Source organism: Salmo trutta, chromosome 27 (genome assembly GCF_901001165.1).
Source record: "Salmo trutta chromosome 27, fSalTru1.1, whole genome shotgun sequence".
Lineage (NCBI taxonomy): Eukaryota > Metazoa > Chordata > Actinopteri > Salmoniformes > Salmonidae > Salmo > Salmo trutta.
Genome location: NC_042983.1, coordinates 17,458,057 through 17,477,790, shown reverse-complemented (window position 1 = coordinate 17,477,790; position 19,734 = coordinate 17,458,057). Strand labels below are relative to the sequence as shown.

The 19,734-nt window shown below is 42.3% G+C and overlaps 1 protein-coding gene across 3 annotated transcripts in view; it reads left to right on the top strand.

Moving 5' to 3' along the window:
- LOC115164475 (huntingtin-interacting protein 1-related protein) overlaps nucleotides 1-19,734 on the top strand; it is a 34,943-nt gene that overhangs the window by 6,776 nt on the left and 8,433 nt on the right. Inside the window, exons 1-17 of one of the 3 annotated variants that reach the window (XM_029717006.1) lie at nucleotides 1,831-2,078; nucleotides 5,790-5,853; nucleotides 6,996-7,138; nucleotides 7,510-7,566; nucleotides 8,289-8,369; nucleotides 8,569-8,645; nucleotides 8,959-9,020; nucleotides 9,752-9,892; nucleotides 11,898-11,955; nucleotides 12,636-12,711; nucleotides 12,836-13,003; nucleotides 13,143-13,186; nucleotides 16,606-16,678; nucleotides 18,786-18,969; nucleotides 19,070-19,158; nucleotides 19,319-19,435; nucleotides 19,547-19,648. In XM_029717006.1, coding sequence (XP_029572866.1) covers nucleotides 2,022-2,078; nucleotides 5,790-5,853; nucleotides 6,996-7,138; nucleotides 7,510-7,566; nucleotides 8,289-8,369; nucleotides 8,569-8,645; nucleotides 8,959-9,020; nucleotides 9,752-9,892; nucleotides 11,898-11,955; nucleotides 12,636-12,711; nucleotides 12,836-13,003; nucleotides 13,143-13,186; nucleotides 16,606-16,678; nucleotides 18,786-18,969; nucleotides 19,070-19,158; nucleotides 19,319-19,435; nucleotides 19,547-19,648 — 1,593 coding nt within the window. In that variant the 5' untranslated portion in view covers nucleotides 1,831-2,021. Of the gene's footprint in view, nucleotides 1-1,830; nucleotides 2,079-5,789; nucleotides 5,854-6,995; nucleotides 7,139-7,509; nucleotides 7,567-8,288; nucleotides 8,370-8,568; nucleotides 8,646-8,958; nucleotides 9,021-9,751; nucleotides 9,893-11,897; nucleotides 11,956-12,635; nucleotides 12,712-12,835; nucleotides 13,004-13,142; nucleotides 13,187-16,605; nucleotides 16,679-18,785; nucleotides 18,970-19,069; nucleotides 19,159-19,318; nucleotides 19,436-19,546; nucleotides 19,649-19,734 lie in introns of those variants that run through there. The other 2 variants (XM_029717005.1, XM_029717004.1) reach the window with 2 other exon arrangements.

Sequence of the window (19,734 nt, the reverse complement as noted above, 5' to 3'; positions counted from 1 at the left end):
TGAGACAGGATTGTGTCGAGGCACAGATCTGGGGAAGGTTACCAAAAAATGTCTGCAGCTTTGAAGGTCCCCAAGAACACAGTGGCCTCCATTCTTAAATGGAGAAGTCTGGAACCACCATGAGTCTTCCTAGAGCTGGCCGCCCCACCAAACTGAGCAATCGGGGGAGAAGGGCCTTGGTCAGAGATGTGACAGAGCTCCAGAGTTCCTCTGTGGAGATGGTTGTCCTTCTGGAAGGTTCTCCCATCTCTGCAGCTCTCCACCAATCAGGCCTTTTTGGTAGAGTGGCCAGATGGAAGCCACTCAGTAAAAGACACATGATTGCTCGCTTGGAGTTTGCCAAAAGGCCCCTAAAGGACTCGGACCATGAGAAGCAAGATTCTCCGGTCTAATGAAACCAAGATTGAACTCTAGCCTGAATGCCAAGCGTCACGTCTGGAGGAATGCCACCATCCCTACGGTAAAGCATAGTGGTGGCAACATGCTGTGGGGATGTTTTTCAGCGGCAAGGGCTGGGAGACTAGTCAGGATCGAGGGAAAGATGAATGGAGAAAGTACAGTGATCCTTGTTGAAAACCTGCTCAGGACCTCAGACTGGGGAGAACGTACACCTTGGCCTTCCCTGTAGCTCAGTTGGTAGAGCATGGTGTTTGCAACACCAGGGTTGTGGGTTCGATTCCCACGGGGGGCCAGCACAGAAAAAAAAATGTATGAAATGTATGCATTCACTACTGTAAGTCGCTCTGGATAAGAGCGTCTGCTAAATGACTAAAAATGTAAATGTAAAACAACACTAAGAACACAGCCAAGACAACGCAGGAGTGGCTTCGGGACAAGTATCTGAATGTCCTTGTGGCCCAGATCGAACATCTCTGGCAAGACCTGAAAATAGTTGTGCGGCAACACTCCCCATCCAACCTGACAGAGCTTGAGAGGATCTGCAGAGATGAATGGGAGAAACTCCCCAAATACAGGTGTGCCAAGCTTGTAGTGTCATACCCAAGAAGACTCGAGGCTGTAATCGCTGCCAAAGGTGCTTCAACAAAGTACTGAGTAAAGGGTTTGAATACTTATGTAAATGTGATATTTCAGCTTTTTATTTTTAATACATTTGCAGACATTTCTAAAAACCTGTTTTTGCTTTGTCATTATGGGGTATTGTGTGTAGATAAGGGGGGTGGCACGATATAATATATTTAAAAATAAGGTTGTAACATAATAAAATGTGGAAAAAGTCAAGGGGTCTGAATACTTTCTGAATGCACTGTATATATGTGTAGGATGTCGTGCTTAGGAGAAGAAGCAGCAGGGGTGAGGACAGAATTGTTTCATCAAAGGCTAGTCTAGTTGGGGCTCAGGTTTCTGTCTGTATCATCGCTGTAAGAGACTGAGCCAGCAATTGTTGTGCTGTCTGGGAGACAAAATACAAGGAAGGAGAAATGTAACACAACAGGGAAATGTACATAATGGCCATGAAAGGCTGTTCTATGAAAACAGCTAGTACTGATATGTTGAAATTAAATGATTTTTTTATTTAGCCTTTTGTTTAACTAGGAAAGTCAGTTAAGAACAAATTCTTATTTACAATGACGCTGGGCCAATTGTGCACCGCCCTATGGGATTCCGAATCACGGCCGGTTGTAATACAGCCTGGATTCGAACCAGGGTGTCTGTAGTGACGCCTCTAGCACTGAGATGCAGTGCATTAGACCGCTGCTCCACTCTTCTCAACATTCCCAGTGAATTAGTGCTAGACTAGTTAATGCTCACATAACCAGACAGTCTGTTCGGCCTCATTAGCAGTGTGTTTACACTAGTTTATTAACAGCATTAATAGTGGCAGTCATGCAGTGCTTGGGTCTGTGTCTGACCTTGACAGCCAGAGCCGCAGCAGCAGTCTGTTGAATTAAGCTGATAAGAAATGCAATACCTAGAGTCAATGCAGGGCACCTGACTGCCCAGTGTGGAGTAGACTAGAGGTGTTGCTGCTGTCTCCACTAGCTATAGTCCTCCTGGCAGGGATGTCTAAGCACATAGACACACTGCTGCTTAAAGGCAAGAAGGGAGAAGATGAAAAGGTAAGAAGGGAGTGATCGGGGATGGGAGGGATGAAGCGGAGTGTGTGTGTGGTGAGTTTCTGGTGGTGAATCTTCCGACTGGCCTCAGGGATTAGGCTGGGGTCATCCCTCCCTCTCCCTCATTCCCTCTCACTACTTCTCCCTCTATTGTGGTATTTAGACATGTTTGGGACCAGGTTCAATGTTATGGTGTCAGACTGTCTCTGGTCTACTTAGATCACAGTTGACCAGCTTCTCCTGTTCCCAGCCAGATTAATGTAAACTTTTCTGACCTTATGGCATTGCTGTTGAACGTTTTAATGATGTTTGTTTCTTTGTATGAATGAGTGAGGGAGTGTGCCAGTGGAATGGGGTAGGTCTTTTGTTGGTTTGTGACATTGTCAACCCCCAATTCTAGATTTCAAGCAGTTCTGTATATTGCATTGCTCATTATGCACTGTATGCAGTTTCTGATAAGGTTAGTGTAACAAGGATCTCCCTTCCTCCCCCTTCCCTCTCGTGTCCTTTCTCCCTCACACTCCCTATCTTTTTCACTCGCTCTGTCCCCCTCTACTTCCCTCCCTCCCCCTCTACTTCTCCCTCTCCTCTCTGAGTGACAGTCAGTCTGAATGTATTAGGGAGCCTCCCTGCTGCCGTGCTGCTCCATGGCCATCTGTCAAGGCCTCTGTGCCAGGCACTGTGCCAGAGCGTGGCCCCCATCAACCCAATCTTCTACCCCAGCTGACGGGCCTTCCTCCTCCCACAAACCCCTCATTGTCATGCACCCCTCCAGACCACCACTTGCTCTGGACCCCTATAAGCCAGGGGGCTAGCTAGCACTAGCAGTAGCCTTACAAGCAGGGGTCCACATTAACCAAGACCCCTCTCTCTCTCTTTCCAACTTTCCCCTCACTCGTGAGCAGTTGCCTTAGGCGCACAGTAGCCCCTCTGTGCTTTTGTTTAGTGACTGTATGTTTTGGAGGTTGGTGGGTTGTGGTCTGTGGCCTTTCACTAATTAAATTAGGTCTTTATGCATTTCTGGGATTGCTGGCAAATTTCGCCAGGCCTGCCTTGAATTTCGGGTGCGGAGATTGTGTTCCTCCTTCCCTATGTGTATGATAAGATGTGTGCATTCTAGAGTGAGGGAATGAACTGTGTGACTGTGTATACAGAAAGTGGGTAAAGGAAAAATGTGTCAGTCTGTGCCTGTTTGTGGGATTCTTTTGCGATTGAGTGACTCAGTGGGGCAGAATGTGTGTGTGAGTAGACTTACATTTTCCGCTGCTCGGTGTAACTGACCATTGTCTCTTTTCTGTGGTGGTTTTGGACTGGTGGGTTATTGAGCGCCATGACACCACCAGAGAATCCGCATAAATGAACCTTAACAGCTCATGCATGTCACTCCAAGCTGGATTAGTCAGTTGGTTATGTAATGAATTGAAATTAAATAGAACAGCAGGCTGTGAGTGAACAGGGGATCCAGAGCTCTGAACGTCTTGTCCTTTTCACCTGATGTGTATTCATTCAGGGCCACAGGGAGAGTCGGTGGTGACCTCAGAATGAGTTTCTATTGGCCAATGCTTCTGTATTCTTGTGTGAGGAATGCTTTGTTAGTCCATTGTTTGGTGCTGTTGCTCCTCCCTTCACTCAAGTCTGGAGTCAGAATTTGGACATTGGAATTATGTTTTACCCATATTTCCCTCATTTATTAATTGAAATCGGTAGAGCTTGTCTTCAGTGGGTCCATATGGGTCAGTCAGAAAATAGCTTGTTCTCTGCATGTTCATAACTGTTGAAAATGCATTACAGATCTTATGTTGAGACAAGCTAGACTAAGGGAGACTGGCTGAAAAGACACTGGTATTTGTATCAGAGGTCACAATATGCTTGTCATGTTTGGGATTCAGAGTATTCCCCTTATTTTCTGGTGTTACTAACTAAGCCTTTATCAATGACTGGGCAACCCCATGTACAGTACAAACACGCCAGTGGAGGCTCCTCAGAGGAGGAAGGGGAGGACTTCTTAAAAATTAAGTTGTCCTTTCTAGATAACTATACAAAATATATTTGTCGCCAAATAATTGATTTAAAACAGTTTTGCAATGAAGGTCTACAGTAGCCTCAACAGCACTCTGTAGGGTAGCACCATGGTGGAGCCAGAGGACAGCTAGCTTGACTTCAATACAAAACCTAGGAGGCTCATGGTTTTCACCCCCTTCCATAGACTTACACAGTAATTATGACAACTTCTGGAGGACATCCTCCAACCTATCAGAGCTCATGCAGCCTGAACTGACATGTTGTCCACCCAATCAAAGGATCAGAGAATGAATCTAGTACTGAAAGCATGAGCTACAGCTAGCTAGCATTGTGGTGCATAAAATGTACTGAGTAGTTGAAAACAGTAGTTGACAAAAAAAGACAACAGTTTGAGAGGGGGAGAGGGATTTTTCTTCATTTTTGGTTCACTTACTTAGCTAGCTCCTTTCGCCTACTCGAACAGAGGATGCTATGTTAGCTAGCTGGCTATGACTATCCAACACTGGAACTCTTCCAAGTCAAGGTAAGCTTTTGGTTTTACTAATTTATTGTCACTGGGCCTGCTTGTGAAAAGGGAGATGGGAGGAGAGCACGTAGATGCGAGAAGGAATACAACAAGGTGGTTTGTATGTGGCTATGAAAGTGAACTGTTTGCGTGTGATCAGGGGTGTATTCATTCTGCCAATTCTGTTGAAAAACATTTCTTAAACAGAAGGAAACTGGGATAAACATACCTAAATTTGTCCAATAAAAACTGTTTGCAACTGTTGGACTAATGATTACACCCTAGGTCAGCTAGATGCAGGCAAGAGTGTGCAAGGTTTAATTGAATGTGTCACTGTCTCTCACCTCATCTTTCTCTCAACCTGTGTGCACCTATGTTGAATTCATAGGCTAGGTTGTAGCAACTTCATGATGGGTATATGAAAAATGTTAGTATCATGTAGTAGCCTAAACCTATTGATATTGAACTGGGTGAATGGAATTTGAATGACAGTCATCCAATATGCTGTAATAGAAATAAGGCCATGCTCATTAAAAACAAACTCCTCCCTCAGCTTAAACGGCACCGACCGCCACTGAAACGCATTTAAGGAAAGTGTTGAGACCTAGCTCTGACTATCTGCTTCTCTCACTTCCTCTCTCTATTCACTCAGACTAGTTCTACCTGTTGGCCAAGATGCCTGAGGGGCCAGGATGGAAAATAAAATTACAAAACGAAATAAAAAGTTGGTCACAACATTTTTTGGGTGGACACACCCAAGTATATAGAACAGATATACTAGTGGCTTTTTCAGTCCCCATTACTTACGGTAGCCTAAAAGAACCAGATGATTGAGAGGTTATTAACTTTTATTACAAAATCCTCTGTAATAAGCGTTACCCATGGACTTCGTCGTCATTGCACTATCTACTAGCATGCTAGCAGATAGCTATAAACTTCCAGTCATTGCGCTAAAGCTAGTTAACAGTGGACTTGCGAAACTACCTCTAACTTCCTTCCTTCATACTGGACACAGAAGCATATAAATGGTATCCACGAGTTCACCTGACTCTGGGGAAGTAGATAAATGGCCTCATTGCCAAAATCCTGAAGTATCCCTTTTAAAATATGCTTTGTCACTGAGTGGTAGTTCAGTAGCCATAGTAACTGATGGCCTCAACCTGTCCTTTCTCTCCTCTCTCTTCCAGCTCAACAGCATCAGCAAAGCCATCAGCTCCAACGAGGCGCCTGTGAAAGAGAAACATGCACGCCGTATCCTTCAATATAACCCCAAACTGGGAACAGTAAACCTTTTTTTGCTATTATGTGCTCCAAACTTTGTATGCCTGATAACCCACTGTGCTGAATAACTGGGCTGTTTTTAACCACTGGGGAGTTACACTGTTGAACCCCAACCCTGTTTGATATACTGTACAATGTAATCATGTGTTCTGTAAAGGTAACTGGTTTTTAGAGCTGACATTTGCCATCATGTAGGCTATATATTAATCCAAGGATAAAAATAATGAAGGTTAAAACCAAAATAATTCCATGTGGCGCATTTGAAAATAAACACATTCATTGGACCAGCGCTGTTGCTGATTCTGCATGATTAGCATTGAAAATGTAACCAGCAGCCGGAAAATAAAGTAGCTGTAGATCATTTGAAAAAAGTTTAAATTTATAGAATGACAAACGGTTATCTGAAATTCACTACAATTGCAAACTTTCTGTACTGCTACCACTCACTGTCATTTTTGCTCTGGCGCTGGTTCAGTGAATTTGTTTATTTTCTAACTCTTCTGCATGGAATTATTACGTAAGAAATAATTGAGGGGCTATGCTTTCTATGGAAAATAATAAACAATGTTGAAGGTGTGTGGAGTGGAACTAACCTCCCAAGGAGTTGAATTGTTTTCCAGAGAACGCATAGAGTCCCGAGTATATAGCCATTGAATTCTACCGTGCTGATATACCATGCGTTATAGGGAAGTAATGCATGCTCTAGAATGCCCTTCAAGCCAATCCAAAATGAGTATTCATCAACGCTATGGTATGTTATCTTCACCTTTGTTATCTTCAACCTAGCATTCACCCAGGATATTTTACTGCTTATTATCAAATTAAATCAGTTTATTGGTCATGTGCACACGGTACAGTGGAATAATTACTTGCTAACTCAACTTACAATGTATTTTATGCTTCTGGGATGATTTAGTGTTCAGTATACATTAATCTCTTAAACTGTGTTATGTTATAGGTAATGTAGTTAGAGGGGCTGAAATTGTGTGATTTTATTACTGTCTCCATCGCACATGAGGGAGAGAAAGTAAAAGAATATGTGAGGGACCAAGTGAAGGTATTATTTTGGCTTTGTATTTTGCTGGTTGGCTCTTCCTTGATGGGCCCTACAGGGATAATTCTGGGGACCTACAGGGAGAAGGGGGCCTTTACTTTCTGGTCGTACGCCTTGGGCATCCCCTTGTCCAGCAACTCCATCCTCAGCTGGAAGTTCTGCCACGTGCTTCACAAAGTGCTGCGGGATGGCCACCATAATGTAAAAACCTGCTCTCCGCTCTATACACTCTACTCTGTATTAGGGTTTTTATTTCCACATAATCAAATGCATATGAAAACATGTAGAGAGAAAATGAACCTATGTGCCGGTGTAACAATTCCTGCTTAAAAGTCCTGCCTAATTGGTAGCCTACATTAAAAAAACAATGCCGTATTGCTTTGAGCAGAGCACTCAAACTCATACAGACGGTGTATTAATTAAGCATTCTGTTTTTTTTTATGCTGACCTCCATGGCCTTAATTAGTCCAGTAATATTGGCTTAATGCTGAAATTGTATAATTGCTCAATTGAAAATGAAGTTACAGTACTATTATTGAATTGACATTATCACTCCCCCTTTTGCCCTCCAGAGCCTTCAGGACTGCATGAGACATCACGGTAACATAGTTGAGATGGGGCAACTATGGGTGAGTGGGGATTGTGCTGTGTTTTTGTAAAGGGGTGCTTGAATAGTTGATGACATTTTGGGTGAAGAAATTGTATGTCAAATTACTTAAAATGGGGAAACATCCCTTGCTTTAATTTTTTAATTTAGGTAAAAATGCAGAAGTTTTGAAAACCTCTCTTCAATCATCTTCTTTTTCCCCTCATACAGTAATTGTGCTTCTTGTGCAGCCAGAGTTGATCTCTATTTGCTGCAGTTAGAGATTATCTGGTACTTTTGTATACTTTTTAGCCAGTAGTTCTGAAAGTAGCGCTCATGAGCCAAAAGTGGTCCCCAAAAAGTGCGTACTACGTCAGCGCTCTCTCTCTTGCTTGGCTGTGTGTGATTCTTGCTAGCTGTCACTCAAATGGTGAGGTGTTGGCCCATGTGGGGGGGAATGTAGGGAAAATGGCGTAGCACAGCTTCCAGAAAAGTTGCTTTCAAACTAGGGATTTCATGGCTATTTGAGGCAGTAATTAAGACAGTAATTCTGTTCATAGATTATGCATGTATGAGATACACATTGACACATCCAGCCCAAAGTGGGAGGTTTAATAAATACTTACTAGTCGCCAAAGTACCGGAGCATGTCTTGAAGAGAGGAGTGTGTCGAGAGGAGTGTGTCTTGCCATCTTCAAATAAAGCAAAGCTAAATATTTGTTGCAGCAAAGCTTAATGCTTGTTGCTTGCTCCTATTGTTTCCAGGGCAACCTTCATGACAGATATGGACAGCTGGTGGCTCTGTACTCTAAGCTTCTTTGCACAAAGATGGAGTTTCACATGAAGGTAAGAGCACCCTCTACAGTTTTGGGGGACGGCATGTTTTACCATGGGACATTGGCTAATCTTACCATTGTATGCATTGCATTGCCACAAGTGCTTTCACAAAATGTCACCAAGTTGAACAAACAATTATGTAATTTGAGTTAATGTAATTTAGTTCTAATGTTGGATCACTTTTGCCATCCTTTTGTCTTCCATGCAGCATTCTGAAATCCGACCCAACCTAGAGGTGACAGATGAGGTTCTAGAGCGTGTTGCAGGAACAGACGTCAATAATGTGTGAGTGTGTTCTCTACTCCTCCCTCTCCACACATCCCTGGCACTCTTGACTGTGCACTCCCTTTCCTGTTATTGAGTTATCCCGAATATCATACAGAGACATCACACAAATGCGTATATATTTGATTGGAATAACTCAAGGGAAGTCAATTATTGATATAAGATACGAATGTCATGCTCTCTGATTCAAAGGAAACTTATCATACCATTTAGTTGGAGTACTGTGGGGACTGGGGAGTGAGCCTGCTGCTCTTTCCTTAAGGAAGCCATTAGCCTTGTGTTACTAAGGGCGGTATTGACTTCCCTCCTGTAGGTTCCAGCTCACTGTGAAAGTGTTTGATTACCTGGATGCAGAGTTGAGGCTAGCCGAGACAGGTGAGAATCCCCCGCTTCTCCCCTACTTACCTACCTCCACCTCTCAAATGATGGGTAACCAGAGCTACAGGGCAGTGGCCTGTTTCCATCAACTGTTTATGTTTCGGAAATGGAATAGGGACAGGATAGCAGCCAGCTAAATAAAAACTTGTGAGCACACTTGTGCTGCTGTTGAGGGAGTGACTTAATCGCCCAAAATGACTATACTTTATCAAGGAAGGTTTACCTTGTGTAAATTAAACACATTTCTAAACCACTTGTTTAATATGATTAGGGCCCTCAGATGTAATTTCACCAAAACCATATTAATAAGTTCTAAATGTTTGCAATTGGAGGACATGAATTATGTTTCTTCTGATTGGCTATAATGGCATCATGCCCTGCAGGATGTTGTCACAGTCTGTCATCCTGAACAACCATAAACAAACTCTGCAATTGTAAACAACCCTGCCTGACTTACTAACTTGGACATCTTTTACTCAGGAAACATGGGAGCTCCTAACTGCCTTCCTTCTTCCCACCCTAGATCTGCTGAGAACTATTTTCCACCCACTCAGTGGGTGATTCATGAATATGTGAGCTATTGTCTCCGTGTTGTATTTCTGAACCAGTGACAGAGAAAGGTGTTTCACCCAGGCAAGCCATCGATTCCAAATCCTGCCAATTGAGGCCATGTGTTTGTGTGGATGTGTTATGTTTTTCCTACAATGGTGTGTTTCTGTGATCTGCAGTGATCCGGCAGCTCAACACGTCCATTGCTATCTCTACGACGACGTCAGGCCAGTGTCGCCTGTCCCCCCTCATCCAGGTCATCCAGGACTGCAGTCACCTCTACCACTTCACCGTCAAGCTGCTTTTTAAACTGCATGCCTGTACGTGTGACCTCTTATGTATCTTTTAAAGTGGAACTGACAGCATTTTTGCAACATGAAATCTTATTCAAATCTATTCATATACACCCCCAGGAAGAATAGACACATTTTTTATGAATTTTTTTACATATGGTTATTTTCAGGCATTCGTAAATGTGTACAATGTTTGGGAATGTGCTATAGTAAGGCATTTTTTTAATTTCTATAGCAATATAGAGTGGGAAAGTGGCTGTGCATTTGGACAATAAATAGACACTGCAGTAAATAAAACCAAATAAAAACATCTGTCTTGTCCAGAGACCTGATGGCCAAAGCAAATTGGAGCAACAGTAGACCTATATGCAAATAAGCCATTTGCCACACAAGCCTGCCATCATTCACTTTGAAGTGGACTGTGTGTTTACAGGCAATAGCAACAGTGCAACTTTAGATCATTAGAAAGCATTTGCCAATTTCTGCAAATGGGAGTCCTCTTACAGTTGGGAACTCAATCCTATCGATGAAACAACCATATAGATAAACTCTCAACATTTCAGTTATTTGACTGTCAAAATTGCACTGATAAACTAGGGGAATAGTAGCCTGCTCCTCCTTCTGCAGCTTGCCTGCCATTGCATGCTGTCCCAACCAGGGGTGAAAGTACATTTTAATTGCTTACTGGTACTGGACACCCAAGTGCGCGCACGCATTGTTTTTTTATACTACAAAAATTACAGGGTAGCCTACTCTGCTGACACTGACAAACAGAATAAAAACAATGTTGTCTGATCCACATACTTGGCCCTTGAAAAGGGGAGACACAAATACAATATGACGTCCATATAACCTGGAGGAGGAAATTATTGTCCAAAAACAAACAAAAGTGGCTATGATCAAATGATAGACAGTGAATATGTACACTCACCGGGGAGATAGATGGCAATGTTCTCAGCTGGTGCCAATAAGAAAGGCTACTGTTCGCTCAATTAAGTTAAGAATGTTGATAACTGAAAGACAGACTTGAATCATATCTTTACATTAACAGCCATTTGTTTTCCAAACAGTTTGTCCGCGATTTGTATTTTTAAATATTGCGATATGCCTGGCTGGGTCTCTGCTTTACACTGTCGCAACTCAACAATAATCAGTTTGGTTTTTACAGCGCGTGCCGCCAAATTGCGGACCCTTCCGACTGTAGGCTATCCGCAGTCTTTAATGATCCTCTGGCCTTATCATGCTTTCTGGTGTAGTAGACTATTTTGAATGATTTTATTTATGTATAGACAGGAGTAAGCTAATTAAGCTATATAATTTTGGCAATTAAATGTACTTTAGGGAAAGCTTCGATTCCCCTAGCCTTATCACATTTCTTTCTAACTAAATGACACCTGCAGCATCTATAGCTGTAGCCAACGGGGGGAAAAAAAGATATGAGGGGAAAAAGTTGGTCATTCACCAACTCCTCCAATGACATGAAATCCTCCCAGCAGCTAGCTAGCTAACGTTAGGCTCCATGTCTTTAGCTTGCTAAATAAGTAAACTGAAACGGTGCATCCCGACTGGGTGGCGGCAGCAAACAATGTTCCAGGCCAGCTTTGATTTTACAACTGATATAAATATCTGGTGGGACTACTAATACATGTATTGGTGAATTATATGAATCGTGCATTGAACTGCATCCACCTATTACGACAAATAGTACCTATTTTTAAAATCTCTTTATGAAGTTGGTTTTGAACCATAAACTGGGAATTTGATATTTTTTACTGATATTATGATTGACTGTCTGTTTCATGTCGGCAAAGTAGTTCAAACGCTGTCGGTTCCACTAACTTAACTGCTTGATTCTATTTTTCAACATGTACAGTAACATCAATGAGAGTAACATAACGAGATCAGAAATCAGTATGTTTAGATTTTTTTAATAGTAGTTTATTTCTACTTGCTGAAAACTATGCTGTGGTGACTTGATAACAAAACTTGTTTCAAAGTCTTTTTAGTGACTCTTGCATGTCCCGGATTTCAGGTCTCCCAGCAGACACCTTACAAGGACACCGTGATCGTTTTCATGACCAGTTCCACAGGTAAGTCACCCAGGGCCTCAGGCTGTTATTAAATGAGGGCGTTAGGGAAGAGAGGGAGGGAGCCTCAGTACAATAGGGGAGGGGAGGAGATACCCTGAGCTGATGCAAATATACTCATCCCTTCCACCCAGCTTCCACCCATTTCAATATGACATCACTATCCTATGCACACCTCTGAAAGTGAAAAGGGGTTGAATCTGAGCAGTGTACCAGGTAACATGTTAATGTTATCGACCTGCATAATGATCAGTCCAGAAAGATGGCAGAGAGGAAGCTTGATGTCTTAGTGCCTCTGGATAGTGGGTACCTTGTACCTAAGATAACCATCTAATTTCTCTTCAGATCAATTTATTTATTTTTATTTGACCTTTTATTTAACTAGTGAAGTCAGTTAAGAACAAATTCTTATTTTCACTGATGGCCTAGGAACACTGCCTTGTTCAGGGGCAGAAAGACAGATTTTTACCTTGTCAGCTCGGGGATTCGATCTTGCAACCTTTCGGTAACTAGTCCAACGCTCTAACCACTAGGCTACCTGCCGCTACAACCTGAAGTGTATTCTATTGCATTCTGTCCCATACACATACTGTATATGAAACAACACAGTTTAGAAAATGTTATATCCCTGTTTTGGAGGCAGCATTCGGATCAGTGGTTAAATATTTAGCCTTGCCTTACAGCCTCAAGACCTTCTTCAACAAAGCCAGAGACATGCTGTACTTCAAGAGACTCATCCAGATCCCCAAGCTGCCAGAAGTGAGAGCATAGACAGACATAGTAGGGGAAAGACACTGTATTGGGACTCAACCACACTTCCTAGATAATGTATCCATCTGTGTTTACAGTCCTCGGTCTTATTTATATGTGTCTTCATCCTCAGTCCCCTCCTAACTTCCTGCACGCGGCCTCCCTGGCCAAGCATGCGAGGCCAGTGGTGGTCATCCCAAGTGAGGATGAGCCCGAGCAGCAGGAGGATGATGACGATGATGACCCTGAACCGCTTATCAATGTCAGCGCCGTCACCATGCCCAGCATGATGGTGCCACAGGTAAGACTCATAGGTCACGGTCATGATCTGAGGTTACAGCTATGGCCCCTTGGATATGCATGTCTTATTAATAAAGGTATCACAAATTTTGGCTATAGATTGTGTAAACATTAATGCGTCATCTGACTTTTTCTTTTAGCAGTTCGACAGATTTGATCAGACTTCCGGAGCTGCCAATGACAGGTTAGTCATTGTCATCTTTTAGCATTGGTGTGCTTAAATAAAGGATATGTGAATTGGGGTGCGTTCAACAAGTGAAATAGTTAGCTAACATATTTAATTTGTTTTGTGTTAGCTGCGACCGTTCGCTAACGTTAGCTGAAGTCTGAGAAGGTAGTGTGTGGCCAACGTAAGTGTCTGTTTCGGGTCTTAACTGCCACTACAAATAATAATGTGGACATGTAGAATTTCCATTACATGTAGTAGGAATAGCAAAGTAATTTGCAGTTTGATTATTGCGCTAAATATCTATGGTAGTCCTTACAAATAGTAGCTGTTTGATGTTTCACCGTAACATTTTGGAAAGTTCATTCAAATTGTATAACTGAAATTGTTACTAAGTAACATGTTTGCTGCAAACAGAACCCTTGTTGAACTCACCTGGTGATTTATTTTTTACATTTTTATTGTTTTATTTTTTAACTGACATACAGTACCAGTCAAAAGTTTGGACACATTGTAGAATAATAGTGAAGACATCAAAACTATTAAATAACATATATGGAATCATGTAGTAACCAAAAAAGTGTTTAACAAATCAAAATCTATTTGAGGTTCTTCAAAGTAGCCACCGTTTGCCTGGATGACAGCTTTGCACACTCTTGGCATTCTCTCAACTAGCTTCATGAGGTAGTCACCTGGAATGCATTTCAATGAGCATGTGTGCCTTGTTAAAAGTTAATGCGTTTGAGCCAATCCGTTGTGTTGTGACAAGGTAGTGGTGGTTACAGAAGATAGCCCTATTTGGTAAAAGACCAAGTCCATATGGCAAGAACGGCTCAAATAAGTAAAGAGAAACAACAGTCCATCATTACTTTAAACTCTTACATCTAGACGTTCCGCTAGCGGAACACCGCTCCAATATCCAATGATTGGGCGTGGCGCGAAATACAAACTCCTCGAAAATCCAAAAACTTCAATTTTTCAAACATATGACTATTTTACAGCATTTTAAAGACAAGACTTTCCTTTATCTAACCACACTGTCCGATTTCAAAAAGGCTTTACAACGAAAGCAAAACATTAGATTATGTCAGGAGAGTACCCAGCCAGAAATAATCAGACACCCATTTTTCAAGCTAGCATATAATGTCACATAAACCAAAACCACAGCTAAATGCAGCACTAACCTTTGATCTTCATCAGATGACACTCCTAGGACATTATGTTATACAATACATGCATGTTTTGTTCAATCAAGTTCATATTTATATCAAAAAACAGCTTTTACATTAGCATGTGACGTTCAGAACTAGCATTCCCACCGAACACTTCCGGTGAATTTACTAAATTACTCACGATAAACGTTCACAAAAAACATAATTATTTTAAGAATTATAGATACAGAACTCCTTTATGCAATCGCGGTGTCCGATTTTAAAATGGCTTTTCGGTGAAAGCACATTTTGCAATATTCTGAGTAGATAGCTCGCCATCACAGGCTAGCTAATTTGACACCCACCAAGTTTGGTACTCACCAAACTCAGATTTACTATAAGAAAAATTGGATTACCTTTGCTGTTCTTCGTCAGAATGCACTCCCAGGACTTCTACTTCAATAACAAATGTTGGTTTGGTTCCAAATAATCCATAGTTATATCCAAATAGCGGCGTTTTGTTCGTGCGTTCAAGACACTATCTGAAGGGTGACGCGCGGACGCGTATCGTGACAAATGTAAATATTCCACTACCGTACTTCAAAGCATGTCAAATGCTGTTTAAAATCAATTTCTATGCGATTTTTCTCGTAAAATAGCGATAATATTCCGACCGGGAGTCGTTGTTTTCGTTCAAAGACTGATAATCTAAAATGGACTTTCACGTGGACGCGCAACCCCGTCTCATTGTTCTCAGATCGACCACTTACCAAATGCGCTACTGTTTTTCAGCCATGGGCTGCAAAGTCATCATTCAACGTTCTGGCGCCTTCTGAGAGCCTATGGGAGCCTTAGGAAGTGTCACGTTACAGCAGAGATCCTTTGTTTTGGATAGAGATGACAAAGAAGGCCAAGAAATGGTCAGACAGGGTACTTCCTGTACAGAATCTTCTCAGGTTTTGGCCTGCCAGATGAGTTCTGTTATACTCAGACACCATTCAAACAGTTTTAGAAACTTTGGAGTGTTTTCTATCCAAAGCTACTAATTATATGCATATTGTAGTTTCTGGGCAGGAGTAATAACCAGATTAAATCGGGTACGTTTTTTATCCGGCCGTGAAAATACTGCCCCCTAGCCATAACAGGTTAATACATGAAGGTCAGTCAATCCGGACAATTTCAAGAACTTTGAAAGTTTGTTCAAGTGCAGTCGCAAAAACCATCAAGCACTATGAGGACTCTGGCTCTCATGAGGACCACCACAGGAAAGGAAGACCCATAGTTAACTCTGCTGCAGAGGATAAGTTCATTAGCGTTACCAGCCTCAGAAATTGCAGCCCAAATAAATTATTCAGAGTTCAATAACACACATCTCAACATCACTGTTCAGAGGAGACTGCGTGAATCAGGCCTTCATGGTCGAATTGCTGCAACGAAACCACTACTAAAGGACATCAATAAGAAGAAGAGACTTGCTTGGGCCAAAAAACACGAGCAATGGACATTAGGCCAGTGGAAATCTGTCGTTTGGTATGATGAGTCCAAATTTGAGATTTTTGGTTCCAACCGCAGTGTAGGTGAACGGATGATCTCCTCATGTGTGGTTCCACCGTGAAGCATGCAGGAGGTGTGATGGTGTTCTTTCACACGGTCTATGATTTATTTAGAATTCAAGGTATACTTAACCAGCATGGCTACCACAGCATTCTGCAGCGATACGCCAGTCCCACTAAGCCCAAACCAGATGGGATATCATTTGTGTTTCAAAAGGACCATGGCCCAACACACCTCCAGGCTGTGTATGGGCTATTTGACTAAGAAGGAGAGTGATGGACTGGTGCATCAGATGACCTGGCTTCCACAATCACCCAAACCCAACTCAATTGAGATGGTTTGTGATGAATTGGACAACAGAGTGAAGGAAAAGCAGCCAACAAGTGCTCAGCATATGTGGGAACTCCTTCAAGACTGTTGGAATAGCATTCCAGGTGAAGCTGGTTGAGAGAATTCCAGGAGTGTGCAAAGCTGTCATCAAGGCAAAGGGTGGCTACTTTGAAGAATCTAAAATATTTTGATTAATGCTTTTTTGGTTACTACATGAGTCCATATGTATTATTTCATAGTTTTGATGTCTTCACTATTATTCTACAATGTAGAAAATAGTAAAAATAAAAACCCTTGAATGAGTAGGTGTCAACTTTTTGACTGGTAGTGTATGTTTGAATATTTTCTTGTGTGCCAGTGCTTATGTATGCTAATGGTTAGTGAATGTCTTCTGGTCTACAGGGATTTCCAGATTGAGAACCTCCAGCAGGACTTGGAGCTATTGAGGGCAGATCTGGAAAGGGTCAAAGGAGAGGTAAGTAGACATGTGTTTTAACTCCTTTAGACAGATTTTATAGATTTTATACATTTGTTGATTTAAATGCTTATCATAATTGGTTGCAATAATAAATTACTTGTTGCTCTTTATACCTGATGAAGTTCCATGTTTGATTGAAACATTGTCAATAAAGGTGGTAAATTGGGAGCATATTCAGTCTTTAGCTCAGCACCTATGCATTTTTAAGGATGTGCGTGTGACCACAGATATCTATTGTTCCTCTTTGTAATAATACTACACTGAACAAAAATATAAACGCAACATATAAAGTGGTGTTCCCATGTTTCTTGAGCTGAAATAAAATATCCCAGAAATGTTCCATATGCACCAAAAGGTTAATACTATCAAATGTTGTGCACAAATTTGTTTACGTCCCTGTTAGTATTTCTCCTTTGCCAAGATAATCCATCTACCTGACAGGTGTGGGATATCAAGAAACTGATTAAACAGCATGATCATTACACAGGTGCACCTTGTGCTGGGGACAATAAAAGGCCACTCTAAAATGTTTAGTTTTGACACACAATACCATAGATGTCTCAAGATTTGAGAGAGTGTGAAATTTGGCATGCTGACTGCAGGAATATCCACTAGGGCTGTTGCCAGAGAATTGAATGTTCATTTCGATACCATAGGCCGCGTCCAACGTTGTTTTAGAGAATTTGGCAGTACGTCCAACCGGCCTCACAACCGCAGACCACGTGTAACCATGTCATCTCAGGTCCTCCACATCTGGCTTCTTTACCTGTGGGATCGTCTGAGACCAGCCACCCAGGCAGCTGGTTACACTGTGGGTTTGCACAACCGAAAATGTGCTCTTCGAGGATTAATCCAAATTTCAACTTTACTGGGCAGATGGCAGACAGCGCGTATGGGGTTGTGTGTGTGTGTGTGTGTGTCTGCCTGCGGTTTACTGATGTCAAAGTTGTTAACAAACCCCACCACCACGGTGCGCTATGGTATGAGCAGGCATAAGTTACGGACAACGAACACAATTTGCATTTTTTAGATGGCAATTTGAATGCACAGAGATACTGTGGTGAGATTTTGAGGCCTATTGTCATTCCATTCATCCGCCGCCATCACCTCATGTTTCAGCATGATAATGCACGGCCCCATGTCGCAAGGATCTGTACACAGTTCTTGGAAGCTGAAATTTCCCCATTCTTCCATGGCCTGCATACTCACCAGACATGTCACCCATTGAGCATGTTTGGGATGATCTGGATCAATGTGTACAACGGCGTGTTCCAGTTCTCGCCAATATCCAGCAAATGCGCACAGACATTTAAGAGGAGTGGGACAACATTCCACGGGCCACAATCGACAGCCTAGTCAACTCTATGCGAAGGAGATGTGTCGCGCTGCTTGAGGCAGATGGTGGTCACACCCGATACTGACTGGTTTTCTGATTCATGCCCCTACTTTAAAAAAATAATATTTTTAAGGTATCTGTGACCAACAGATGCATATCTGTATTCCCAGTTATTTGAAATCCATAGATTAGGGCCTCATTTATTTATTTAAATTGACTGATGAACTGTAACTCAGTAAAATCTTAAATTGTTGTATTTTATATTTTTCTTCAGTATATTTATATGTTAATTATGTATAACAAAGTTGTGACTGGTGGACAGTCGTTTGTGTAAATGGGAAAGGAATTTAGGGAATGTGTTGGGTGGAGGCAAAGACTGATCTTGACATGTGGAATGTGGCAACTAGTCTCAGAATGGGAAATGGCGTCTTTCTGTGTTCAGAGAAGACCAGTGCCTTGGGGGGAGAGATGTACTGTTTACCCTGGTGTCTGCAAATGGCTGGCTCCTTATGTGGCCTGTTAAACTACTCAGCATTTGTATATTTTTGTGTTACAGTAGTTAGCTATGATGCTGTCACTATTGAATCAATCCATCCTAACCCAACATTGATACATTTCAGTTTTTTTTTGTTTCACTCAACACTCATGTTTCTCCTGTCTGAGGCTCTCATCCACTAGTGCCATGCCATGGTGGTACTTGATAATCTATCCAAAGGAGGTTTACTATGGTGACTGACTGACTGCCTGCCTGCCTCCTCCCACCTGCAGGCCCAGCGCTACATCACACAGCTCAAGTCCCAGATTAACAGCCTTGAGGCAGAGCTGGAAGAGCAGCGGGTGCATAAACAGCGCGCCCTGGTGGAGAATGAACAGCTGCGCATGGAGCTAGAGGCCACGCGGCGTCGCAACGCTGAACACGAGATCGTGCAGGCCACCTTCGGAGAGGCGGAGAGTAAGAGGCCACTCACTAAGTCTGGCATACATGTTCAGTCACACTTTATTTAGAACACATTCTGACATCTCTCGTCTCTGACCCCTTCTGTACTGTCCAGCGAGAGCCCAGGCCACAGAGCAACGCTACACCAAGCTAAAGGAGAAGCACACTGAGCTGGTGTCCAGCCATGCTGAACTGCTCAGGAAGGTACAGAACCTCATTTACTTCTGTCATTCTGTGGTTTTCTGTTTGGTTCATTGGGTGCAAAAGTGACTACCATCCACCTGTAGACTCACCTGAGCATTATTTTTCTCTTTAATGTTAATAGAATGTTTAACAAAGTGTGCATGTGACATTGTGCTGGCAGAGTGCAGACACAGTGAGGATTCTGTCTGCAACACAGCAGACCCAGGAGGAGGTGGAGAGGACCAAGCAGCAGCTGGCTTTCCAGGTGGATCGCATCAAACTGGACGCTGACATGAAGGTTACTTTATTCTGAGTATTGACAATGGTGACCTAGTACCGTTAATGTTATGTTTCAGTACTGTATTAGCCATTTATTAAAATGACTGAATATTTTTTCTTCTTGTTGCAGCTTGAGGAGCAGAAGTTTGAGATGAAGAAGCTTAAAAGGGATTTTGAGGAAAAGCGGGCAGAGGTAGAACATGTCAAAGGCACTCTGCAGCGCACTGAGAAGGTATGTATGCTGATGATGCAGTAAATATTGAATAAAGAAAGTGGATTCCCTCGCTTATGTAATGGCACGTGACTCATCTGATTCAC